Source organism: Mobula birostris, chromosome 17 (genome assembly GCF_030028105.1).
Source record: "Mobula birostris isolate sMobBir1 chromosome 17, sMobBir1.hap1, whole genome shotgun sequence".
Classification (NCBI taxonomy): Eukaryota; Metazoa; Chordata; class Chondrichthyes; order Myliobatiformes; family Myliobatidae; genus Mobula; species Mobula birostris.
The window spans coordinates 6,619,234-6,632,253 of NC_092386.1; the positions used below are offsets into that span (position 1 = coordinate 6,619,234).

The 13,020-nt window shown below is 41.8% G+C and overlaps 1 protein-coding gene across 1 annotated transcript in view; it reads left to right on the forward strand.

Annotated features, from left to right (window-relative positions):
• The window catches only part of LOC140211489 (ATP-dependent clpX-like chaperone, mitochondrial), a 127,676-nt gene that overhangs the window by 95,573 nt on the left and 19,083 nt on the right, over positions 1–13,020 (forward strand). Inside the window, exons 9-12 of the mRNA XM_072281232.1 lie at positions 1,526–1,614; positions 4,302–4,466; positions 9,348–9,644; positions 12,395–12,487. Coding sequence (XP_072137333.1) covers positions 1,526–1,614; positions 4,302–4,466; positions 9,348–9,644; positions 12,395–12,487 — 644 coding nt within the window. The remainder of the gene's footprint in view (positions 1–1,525; positions 1,615–4,301; positions 4,467–9,347; positions 9,645–12,394; positions 12,488–13,020) is intronic.

The following is a 13,020-nucleotide window of genomic DNA, read 5'->3' on the forward strand; positions in this document are numbered from 1 at the left end:
TGCGTCTTCTGGTCTTAGACTCTCGCACCACAGGAAACATCCTCTCCACATCCTCTCTATCGTCCTTCTGCCTTTTGATAGGTTTCAATAAGGTTGCCCCTCATTCTTCTGAATACTAGTGAATACAGGGGCCCAGAGTCATCAAGCACTCTTCACATGACAAGCCATTCAATCCTGGAATCATTTTCGTGAATCTCCTTTGAACCCTCTCCAGTTTCAGCACATCCTTTCTAAATGCACTTTCAGTAACAGGCAGTAACTGCACTGCTCCAAGGTGTACTATATGAGGTCATTCTTATCCCCGGCCATCAGTCAACCAAAAGCTGGGAAGTGACCTTGTGTTCTTTCACCTGTAAATCTTGTACATCTCATTTTTAAGGTCACTTATTTTTATTCTTTCTTACTTCTCTTCTAATATTTGTGCATCTGTGCACTTGTTAGGATACTATGACACTGTAATTTCCTTTGGGATCAATGAAACATCTCTCCATTTATTTATAAGGGACCCAGACCTGCTCACAGTACTCACCAGTGCTTTACTAAGCCTCAACATTACATCTTTCCTTTGGTATTCTAGTCCTCTTGGAATAGATGCTAACATTGCATTTGCCTTCCTCACCACAGACTCAACCTGAAAATTAACCTTTAGGGAATCCTGCACAAGGTCTCCGAAGTCTCTTTGCACCTCAGATTTTTGTGTTTTCTTTCCATTTAGAAAATAGTCAACCCTGTCATTTCTTCTACCGACCAGCCTCAAGCAGTTGCTCCTAGCCTTCAGTTACCTTGTTTCCTTGTTGTGTTAATTTTTTGTTCCCTCTTGTTTTGTGACGCCCCGAAGCTTGTTACTTTGCGGTTTATTATTACAGTGATCACTCACTGCTGAATCGTCTCTGCTGCTTGGCATACGGGCGAAGCCTCCTCTACATTTCCCGACAATCAGCGCCAGAAAGGAAAGGAGAAGAAGCCAGAATAAGAAAGTGGCGAGAAGGGGTGGAGTATAAGCGGGCGGGTGATAGGTGAAGCCAGGTGAGGGGGAAGGTGGGCATGTAGGGCAGGAGGGAGGTTCTCTGAAGAAGCTCGGAGGTGATCCGTGGACGATGTGAAGAGCTGAAAAAGAATGAATATAATAAGAGAAGAGAATGGTCCATGGAAGAAAGGGAAGGAGGAGGGGAACCAAAGGGAGGTGATGGGCAGATGAGACAATGAGAAGGGATGAAAAGGGGTCAGAACGAGTAATGGAAAAAAGAGAGAAGGGGTGACTGTTGAAATAACTCGGTAGACTGTCATGTCACCGGAGATATGGGCCATGGTTCAACTTTGTCTCTTTTTTGATGTGGCATTGGGTGATACAGGAAAGATTAAATTGGAACATTCAAAATTGTGACAGGATTTGGTGGATGTTGGAATGATGTTTCCTCTGACTGGATTGTCTAGAAATGGGGACGAGAGTCTAAAAATAATGTGTTGTCTATTCACAGTGGTCACCGGTGTCTCGAATACTTATTTATCCATTTTAATTGATTAGGAATTGTCTTCCTTGATGAAATGGACAAGATTGGAGCAATTCCGGGAGGTCACCGGTTACGCGATGTGGCGGGAGAAGGTGTGCAACAAGTAAGTGCGATTGTTTAATGTCATTTAAGTACAGCTCACGTCAAACACGAGGTGAAGGCTATTGAAGCTCATTTCAAGTTGCTTGTTTCTCGACATCCTTACAGCCTAGCTTTGCTTTACGGACGTACAATCAATCTAGGTATGTATATAAGCTGGCTCGTATTTATATTTATTGTTTTGTTATTACTGCGGGTGGTGAATCTGTGGAATTCATTGCCAGAGATGGCTGTGGAGGCCAAGTCATTGAGTATATTTGAAGTGGCAGTTGATAGGTTCTTGATTAGTCAGGGATTAAAATTTATGGGAAGAAGGTAAGGGAATGGTGTTGGGAGGGATAATAAATTGTGGATCACTGATTCCAGGCTGGTGCCATTGACTGAGATGTCGTGGAGAAGGAATATCAGGATTTTGTGGTGGATGGGAGGTCTCTGTACTCGAGCGATCGATCGCTCCCTCTCTCTCTTTCTCTCGACGGCGGGGAGGGCTTCTGCTGATTCTTGAGTCAGAGAATCTCAGAATAAAATGTGACGTGTAACATAACAGCAACTGTTAGTTTCCCCTTTCGCTGTGAAATGGGTGACATCTTTTTGTCCCTTGTTAGAGAGAGAGAGAGCCTGTGGTATGACAAACTGTCGGGTAAACAATAGTTTTTGTTGACTGCAGATCATGGTCCCTCTTTGGAGGCTTTGCTGTGGCTTGGTGGGTGGTGGGCACTGATGTTTTTTGCTGAAATGGGTAGGGGGAGGGGGGAGGTTGATGCTTGCTCTGGGAGAGGGGGAGAGGGGGAGAGGGGGCTTTGTGATTCTAACATTGTTCTGTCATGCATTCTTTTGGGGTTCTGTTTTTCGTAGATGTCTGCAAAGACTAAATATTTTGGGTTGTATACTGTATACATTCTCTTCTAATAAACAGAACCATTGAAATCAGCCATGATAGAATGTCAGAACAGACTTGATGGGCTGAATGGCCCAATTCTCCTCCTATGTCTTATGGTCTAATTGTGTTCTCTATGTTTTGTGGGTTTTTTTTGGTGTTGCATCGGATCTGGAGTAACAATTATTTTGTTCTCCTTTACTCTTCTGTACAGGAAATGACTAAGCAAATCTTGAATCTTGGATCTACAACATGGTAGTGTAGCGGTTAGCACAATGCTTTACAGCACCAGAAATTGGGTTTCAACTGCCACCGCTGTCTCCCACATTTCAAGTTTTTAACTTCATTGGGTTTAGTTTACTGGTGTACAGATTGAATTAAGATCATAAGAGATGGGAGCAGAATTGGGCCATTTGGCCCATCGAGTCTGTTCTGCCATCCATCATGGCTGATTTATTATCCCCCTCAACCCCATTCTGCTGTCTTCTCTCCCTAACCTTTGACATCCTGACTAATCAAGAACATATCAACCTCAGCTTTAAGTATACCCAATGTCTTGGCCTCCACAGCTGTCTGTGGCAATAAATTCCACAAATTCACCACCCTCTGGCTAAAGAAATTCCCTCTTCATCTACGTGGAGGCTTTGTAATTATAAATATTTTCATAGATGTCCTCCCCACCTCTCCTTTCCAGATGAACCAATCCCTGCAGCTCCATTTTCCATATAGCTGAAGTGTATCCTCCCTGGCTAAAGTCATTCCTGCTCCTCTCTGTGCTAAAGGAATGTTCTTCTATTCTGAGGAGGTTCCCTCTGCTCCCACAATTGGAACCGTGCTCTCCATGTTCACTCTATCTTGGACTTCTGGTGTACACTCCGAAATACGTATAGAGCTAGGTTGCAATTGTTTGAAGTGGGGACATGTGATAATGGAAATGTTCCAGAACATGGTCTAGAAACAGTGGTGAACACAGGAAAGCCCTCCCCACCACTGACTACAGAACAACTACAAGGAGCACTGCCACTAGAAAGTAGCATCCATCATCAAGGAGCCCCACCATCCTGGCCATGCTCTTTTCTTGTTGCTGCCATCAGGAAGGAGGTACCGGAGTCTCAGGTCTCACACCACCAGGTTCAGGAACATTTATTGCCCTTCAATCATTGAGCTCCTGAACCCGCGTGGATAACTTCACTTACCTCAACACTGAACTGATTCCACACCCATAGAAACAACAGGAATTCTGCAGATGCTGGAAATTCAAGCAACACACATCAGAGTTGCTGGTGAATGTAGCAGGCCAGGCAGCATGTCTAGGAAGAGGTACACAACCCATGGACTTACTTTCAAGGGCATTACAACTCATGTTCTCAGTATTATTTCTGTATTTATTTTATTTGCTTAGTTTGTCCTCTTTTGCACATTGATTGTTTGACAATCTTTGTAGATTTTCATTGGATCTATTGTATTTCTTTGTTCTACTGGAAATGCTCGCAAAATAAGCAAATCTCAAGGTAGTATTTGGTGGTATATATGGTTATGTTTTGAAAGTTCAAATCACTAAACTAATTCAAAGGAAGACCCAGGAGTCCGAAATGTGAATCTATCTTCATATTTATTTGGAGCGAAACATGCACGTGTCACGTGGTAGCGTGATGATGCATGCAATTCACATGTTTTTACATATAACCCATAGTGAATTATATAAACATAAACAATGTCAAATTAAACAATATATTTACAAGATTACTCAAGTATTAAATCCACTACATATGTGTACTTTGATAATAAACTTACTTTGCACTTTGTGTTTTTAGGGCTTGTTGAAGCTGATAGAGGGAACAATTGTGAATGTTCCAGAACGCAGTTCACGGAAATACCGTAGTGACACCATTCCAGTGGACACCACCAACATTCTGTTTGTGGGTTCAGGAGCTTTTAATGGATTGGATAGAATCATCAGCAGGAGGAAACACGAAAACGTGAGTTCTGAACCAATGTTGTTTTCAATGTCCATGATCATTTGATTTTCTCAGTAATCCTGGAATAACTGAGATACGGCAGTTTCAGGTTCCTGGGTGTCAATATCTCTAAGGATCTAACCTGGACCCAGCATATTAATGAAGGCACGACTGCAGCGAAATTTCATTAGGAGTGTTAGGATTTTGTACGACTACTAAAACACTGGCAATTTTCTACAGATGTATGGTGGAGAGCATTCTAACTGCCTGTGTCATTGTCTGGTACGGTGAGCGGCGGGGGTGGGGGGGGGGATGTGGAGGGGGCACTAGCGCACAGAATCAAAATAAGCTTTTTTTTGAATTGAATTGACTTTATTCCTTACATCCTTCACATACATGAGGAGTAAAAATCTTTACGTTACATCTCCATCTAAATGTGCAATGTGCAATTTATAGTAATTTTTGATAAATAGTATGTTCAACATGACAGTCAATATAGCATAGAAATAGAATTGTATCAACATGAATTAATCAGTCTGATGGCCTGGTGGAAGAAGCTGTCCTGGACCCTGTTGGTCCTGACTTTTATGCTGCGGTACTGTTTTCTGGATGGTAGCTGCTGGAACAGTTTGTGGTTGGGGTGACTCGGGTCCCCAAAGATCTTTCAGGCCCTTTTTACGCACCTGTCTCTATAAATGTCCTGAATAGTGGGAAGTTCGCATCTACAGATGCGCTGCACTGTCCACACCACTCTCTGCAGAGTCCTGCAGTTGAGGGAAGTACAGTTCCCATACCAGACAGTGATGCAGCCAGTCAGGATGCTCTCAATAGAATTGTATTCCATTGCAGAGAATTGTAAAATTAGTCATCTCTATCATGCGCACTAGCTCCACTTCAAGGAATGCTTTCTTTTTGCACTGCATATTTAATTTAACAATTTTATATATATCTACTTACGCTAATTCAGTTTTTTCTCAACCATGTGTTGCAATGTGCTGTTGTAGCATACCAACAAATTTCATGACATATGCCAGTGATATTAAACCTGATTCTGCAGGGGTTAATGACTTACAACAAAATGTTCCTCAATTCAACACAGTTCTGACTCTTTCTCAATAGCACTCACATCTACAGTGATGAAGTGCTTTGAGAAGTTGGTTATGGCCACAATTAACTCCTGCTTCCGCAAGGACCTGGACCCACTGCAATTTGCCTATCGCAGCATTAGGTCTACAGCAGACACAATCTCAATGGCTCTTCACACGACCTTAGATCACTTGGACAATACAAACACCTATGTCAGGATGCTGTCCGTTGACTATAGTTTAGCATTTAACACTATCATTTCCACAGTCCTGATCAATAAGCTATGGAACCTGGGCCCCTGTACTTCCCTCTGTAATTGGATCCTCGACTTCCTAACAGAAGACCACAATCTGTGCAGATTGGTGATAACATATCCTCCTCGCTGACGATCAACACCGGCGCACCTCAGGGGTGTGTGCTTAGCCCACTGCTCTACTGTCTTTATACCCATGACTGTGTGGCTAGGCACAGCTCAAGCACCATCTATAAATTTGCTGATGATACAACCATTGTTGGTAGAATCTCAGGTGGAGATGATACAGGCGGGAGGAGAAGATGGCGGTGTGACGCAGTGCGCGCAGCTCTCTGGTGAATTCTGATTTGATGGAGACAGACATGAGAAGGCACAGACGACCATCTGGAGAAATTTCTGAAATGCCCAGTTCGCTGCCGCTGCTACTGTGCGATCGAGAATCTCTGGAGAGAAGGCCTCAAAATCCCCGGCTTTGCCTGCTGCTGGCGACCGAGGCTGGGGTCGAAGCGTTCGGCAGAGATGGTGCTCGGTACTCGGTGTCAGAGGGCTGAACGGAGCTCAAAGTTTTCGGACACCTCAGAGTCGGACTGTGGTCAGGCATGGCAGGGAGAGTTTTCTTCTTTCTCCCGTCTGCGTGAGATGTGGGACTTTTGAGAGACTTTGAACTTTTTTACTGTGCTCATGGCCTGTTCTTCATCAAATTATGGTATTGTTGCACTGTTGTAACTATGTTATAATTATGTGTTTTTTGTTAGTTTTTCAGTCTTGGTCTGTCCTGTGTTTCTGTGATATCACACTGGAGGAATATTGTATCATTTCTTAATGCATGCATTACTAAATGACAATAAAAGAGGACTGCGTGTCCTCATAATCTAATCTAATCTAATCTAATCTAATCTACAAGAGTGAGATGTACAGCTAGTTGAGTGGTGTCACAGCAACAACCTTCTATTCAACGTCAGAAAGACCAAAGACCTGATTGTGAATTTCAGAAGGGGTAAGATGAGGGAACATGAACCAATTATCATAGAGGGATCAGAAGTGGAGAGAGTGAGCGATTTCAAGTTCCTGGGTGTCAAAATCTCTGAGGATCTATCCTGGTACCAAAATATTGATGCGGTGTCCACATTAGGGACTCATATCACTCAGGACATGCCCTCTTCTCACTGTTACCATCAGGTAGGAGGTACAGAAGCCTGAAGGCACACACTCAGCAATTCAGGAACAGCTTCTTCCCCTCTGCCATCCGATTCCTAAATGGACAGTGAACCCATGAACACTACCTCACTTTTTATTATTTCATTTTGGCACTATTTTTGATTTTACTATTTAATACACATATCTATACCTACTGTAATTGATTTACTTATTTATTTTCTCTATATTATCAGGTCTTACATTGTACTGCTGCTGATAGTAATTTTCATGACATATGCCAATGATATTGAACCTGATTCGATTCTGATTTTCACACCATCAAGTTAATTAGTGTCCTTGAATCACTTTTGTTTGGATGTAACTTGAATTATTAAAGATTTTGTCACAGGGACCACTCTTGTTATCTTTGACAATTCAAGAAAGATGTATCCAAAAAGGGATTGCTTCAAGAGAACTAAACATGTTTTTGAGACATTTTTAGAAATAATGATCATATGATCTTTTAAGGTGTTCCCAGTACCGGCACATCCTGGTACTCCTTTTCTGCAAGTGAATCCAATGTTAAAAAAAAGAAAAAAGGTGGCCCCCATCACCTGGGACATGCCCTCTTCTCATTTCCACTTGAAAACACACACTCAGTGTTTCAGGACCAGCTTCGTCTCCTCTGCCATCTGATTTCTGAATGGACAAAAAGTGCATGAACTCTACCTCACTATTATTTCCTGCTCTTTTTGCACTATTTATTTAATTTATTTTTTTTATTTCTTATTGGCATTTATTATTATGCATTGCAATGTACTGCTGCCATAAAAGAACAAATTTCATGACACATGCCACTGATATTAAACCTGATTCCGATTCTAGATTTAATATTAATTTTTCACATATTGATCCCCCAGGATCAATAAAGTATGACTATGACTATGACTATGACTAATTTCAACTGCAAAAGAACCTGTGTTTTATGTATTGGTATTGGATTACTTTATACTTTATTGTCACCAAACAATTGGTACTAGAACATATAATCATCACAGTGATATTTGATTCTGCGCTTCCCACTCCCTGGATTACAAATATTACATATTAAAAATTAGTAAATATTAAACATTTAAATTATAATTCATAATTGGAAAATAGAAAAATGGAAAGTAAGGTAGTGCAAAAAACCGAGAGGCAGATCCCGATATTTGGAGGGTACGGCCCAGATCTGGGTCAGGATCCGTTCAGCAGTCTTATCACAGTTGGAAAGAAGCTGTTCCCAAATCTGGCCGTACAAGTCTTCAAGCTCCTGAGCCTTCTCCCGGAGGGAAGAGGGACGAAAAATTTGTTGGCTGGATGGGTCGTGCCCTTGATTATCCTGGCAGCACTGCTCCAACAGCGTGCAGTGTAAAGTGAGTCCATGGACGGAAGATTGGTTTGTGTGATGTGCTGGGCTGTGTTCACGATCTTCTGCAGCTTCTTCCGGTCTTGGACAGGACAACTTCCATACCAGGTTGTGATGCACCCTAGAAGAATGCTTTCTACGCTTATTATTATTATTACAATTATTATTGTCACATGTATTGATATACAGTGTATAGTCTTTATACAGATCAAACCATTACACAGTGCATTGAGGTAGTGCCATGTAAAACAATAACAGTAGAGAATAAAATGCAAAAGCTACTGAGAACGTGCAATGCAGGTAAACAGTAAAGTGCAGGATCATAATAGGGTAGATTATGAGGTCAAGAATCCATCTTATTGTACAAAATGTTTGCTCAAGTGTCTGGTAACAGCAGTATCAGCTGTCCTCGACCCTGGTGCATGAGCTTACAAGTTTTTATATCTCCTGCCTGATGGGAAAGGGTGTGGGGGGGGGGGGGAGAAGAGAGAATGTCCGGGGTGGGTGGGGTGTTTGATTCTGTTGTTATGATTATGGAGTTCACATGTTTGACTAATGGATTGAAATATATTGCAAACAGAAATTTAAAACAGTTCAGAGTATCCAGTGCAGTTTAAATTAATGATTACCACCAATAAAAGGTTTTTCTTCCTAGCTTCCAGTTCAAGTTGAAGCTTATTGTCATCTGACTGTACACGTATACAACCATATGGAACAACGTTCGTCCTGATCACGGTGCACCCACTCAACATATATCATACACAGTACATAAACCAAGATATTATCTTCTGCTGAATGGGAGATGGCAGGCTGTCTGGGTGGGTGGGGTTTTTGATGATGCTGTCTGCTTTACTGAAGCAGCAAGAAGGAGAGACGGAGTCCGTAGAGGGGGGGCTGATCTCCATGAGGTGTGGAGCTGTGTTCACAGTTCTCTACAGTTTCTTGCAGTTATGTGCATAGCAAAGCTCATTAAAAATTGCAGGTAGTGCATGCTAATTGCTGCATTTTTGTCACTCAGTACCTCGGATTTGACGCGGCACTTGGTGAGGGCGCTGGCTGTCGTGCTGCGGCAGCAGCTGGCCTGGCTAATTCCTCTGGAGTGAACGCCCATGAAGACTTCCCGGAGAGAGACAAGTTACTCCGTCAGGTGGAGCCCAGGGACCTAATGGAATACAGAATGATTCCTGAATTTGTAGGAAGATTTCCTGTCATTGTCACACTGCACAGTTTAACTGAGGACATGTTAGTTCAGATTTTGACAGAACCACGGAATGCAATAATGACACAGTACAAGATGCTGCTCGGCATGGATAAGGTATGGAAAAGAGAGAAGCAGAGTTTTGGGCTCGTATAACTGGGATTATATTAAAAAGGAGAAAATTATCAATTTGTAGTCTAAATAGTGGTGGTGATTTAAAGAAACAGCACTTTACAATTATTACACCAAGGTAGGCAAGGTGTAACCAAACTTCACTGCTTGCTCACGGAAAAGGGAATTGAATGAAATGGCGTTATCTCACCAAATCCCCATCAGCTGCTACTAATGTGACTCAGTTTATATTAATTTTGCTGGCATCTGACAACAGCTAGGCCTCCACACCCCTCCTATTCAAACTTCTCTTAAATGTTACAATTCAACCCACATCCATCACATCTGCTGGCAGCTTGTCCCACACTTGCACCAACCCCTGAGTGAAGAAGTTCCACCTCAGATTCCCCTTAAGTATTTCATCTTTCACCCTTAACCTATGACCCCTAGTTCTGGTTTCATTCGATCTCAGAGGAAAAGGCCTGCTTGCACTTACTCTCTCTATAACCAATTTCTATCGAATTGTCCCTCATTCTCTTACACTCTAGGGAATGAAGTCCTGAATAAAAGAGATTCTCAGATGCTGGAAATCCGGAGCAACACATGCAAAGTGCTGGAGGAGCTCATCAGGAAGGGGGAAGATGCCAGGATAAAAAGATGTGGGAGGGAGGTACGGAAGACAAGCTAGAAAAGTGGTTCCCTACTGGGGTTCCACAGACCGCCTCAGTTAACGGTGGGGGTCCAAGAGTAAAAAATGAATGCTAGAAGGTGATAGATGAAGCCAGATGGGTGGGAAAGGTAAAATCCTAAGCTATTCAACATCTCCCTACAACTCAGGCCCTCAAGTCCCAGTAATATTCTGACACAAATTCATGTGACTCAGATTACATTAATTTTATTGTCTGCTTTTTAAAAGTAGGGTCGATGTATAATTTTACTTATGACAGGTATAAACTAATAATTTATTCTGATCAAAGTTGCTGCTTTATATCTCATGTGCCAAGGTTTGTTTTAAGAGCAGTATTGATGGCAAAGCCTCTGCTAGCAGTGTAACAAAGCTGTATTTTATAAGCACTACATTTCTGTCACTAACAGTTGTATATTCAGGAGGACAAACCTCAGAGTTATGTTCTGTATACATATTTTGTTAATTAAATGTTCCTTGAATCTTTAAATTCAATACATGACAATAAGAGACATCATTGGTCACCTTGCTATGGTTTCCATGGTAATGGGAACCTTATTTGATCCGGAAGCACCAGTTTTATTTGGAGTTACAGCACAGAAACAGGCCCATCTGGCCCAGTGAGGCCATGCAGCCTAACTACACCCGTGTGACCAATACCCGAATGTGGGAGGAAACTGGAGTAGCTGGAGGTAACCCACGTGTTCATAGGGAGAATGTAGGAATTCCTTATGAATAGCGGCAGGAATTGAACCCATGTATCTGGCAATGTAATAGTGTTACTCTAACTGCTACACTGAGGTGCTGCTCTCTTTTAGGAGCAGCATCTTTCCTCCACCATCGGATTTCTGAACGGTCCATGAACCCATGAACATTACCTCATTATTCCTTTTTTTGCACTATTTATTGACTTATATTTTTGTTACATAGTAATTTTCTTGCCTTTGCACAGTACTGCCTCCACTAAACAACAAACTTCATTGACATACATCAGTGATAATAAACCTGATTCTGTTCCTAATGTAAAGATAAGTAGACTAGATATATATGAACTGTCACAACATTGTGTCCCCATTAGCACAGAAGATACATAGCAACCCAGCGGATTCCATAAGACCATAAGACCTGGAAGCAGAATTAGGCCATTCAGCCCATCGATTCTGCTCCACCATTCCATCATGGCTGATTCATTATTCTCCTCAACTCCATTCTCTTGCCTTCTCCCCGTAACCTTTGACATCTTTATTAATCAATAATCTCTGCTTTAAATTCAGTATCTCTTGTTGATATTGAGGCTGCTGTGAACCATGTTCAGCCAATATAAAATATCCTGTCCAAATACACAAAACAATATGTAAGGAAAAGAGTAAACAGTCGACGTTTTGGGCTGAGATCCTTCATTAGGCCTGATGAAGGGTCTCGGCCTGAAATGTAGACTGCTTACTCTTTTCTATAGATACCGCCCGACCTGCTGAGTTCCTCCAGCAGTTTATGTGTGTTGCTGTGGGTTTTCTGCAACTGCAGATTTTTTTTCATGTTTGTAAAGCGATATATATAGAAAATTAAAATATACATTAAAGTGCTACAGTTATTTTCAAGATTCAAGGTTGTCTAATGTCATGTCCAGTACACAAGTGTAAAGGAGATTAAAGTAATTGTTACTCTAGATACAATGTAATGCAAAAAAAAGATAAAGAACACCATAAATATAAACACATAAGATAGCTTGATTGTATGTCCATAAAGTGACTCTAGGTATAGGAGTGTCAGTACATTAGGTGACTCTGACAGGAAATGATAAAGTAGTGGTGATTGGGGGTGTGAAGGGGTGGGTTAGTGGGTGGAGGTGATGATCAGCCTCACTGCTTGGGGAAAGTAACTGTTGTTGAGGCTGGTGCTTCTGGTGTGGATGCTACGTAGCCTCCTCCCTGATGGGAGTGGGACAAACAGTCATGAGCAGGGTGTGTGGGATCCTTCACACATTTTTACATCTTTAAAATCGCTTTTGCGTTTAAATGAGAATTCCTTGGTGATATGGGATGTCTCATAAATGTCACTCTGAACTTTCCAGTGTCATGTCTCCATTTCCGAGGAAGCCTTGCGCGCCATCGCAAGTAAAGCAATTGAGCGTGAGACAGGAGCGCGAGGACTGAGATCAATCGTGGTATGTTCAGTGTCAACAACTGTATCGTAACAGCTGAATGCTGCAGATGCATTTTGGAAATCAAATTAAATGTATTTTAGGACTAAAACCAAAACTAATTGTTGTTGTGTAAGGTAGGACAAACATAACAAAGGCTTAGCTTCCAAGTGAATTATCACTGAATTGTAATATTTTTGAGCAATGTACACAGTGCATTACTTGATAATATTTGTGCCCATTTTGTGATTGCTGCTTATTTATTTATCTATAGATACAGCACAGTAAAAAGCCCTTACGCCAAACAAATACTCGTCACCCAATCACACCCATGTGACCAATTAACCTACAAACTCGTACATCTTTAGAATGTGGGAGGTAACCAGAGCACCCAGAGAAAACCCTGAATTAGGCCACTCAGCCCATCTAATCTGCTCCACAATTCCATCATGGCTGATTTATTATCCCTTTCAACCCCATTCTGCTGCCTTCTCAAGTATACTCTGACTCAGTGACAGTCCTCTGTGGCAATGATTCATCATCCTCTGGCTAAAGAA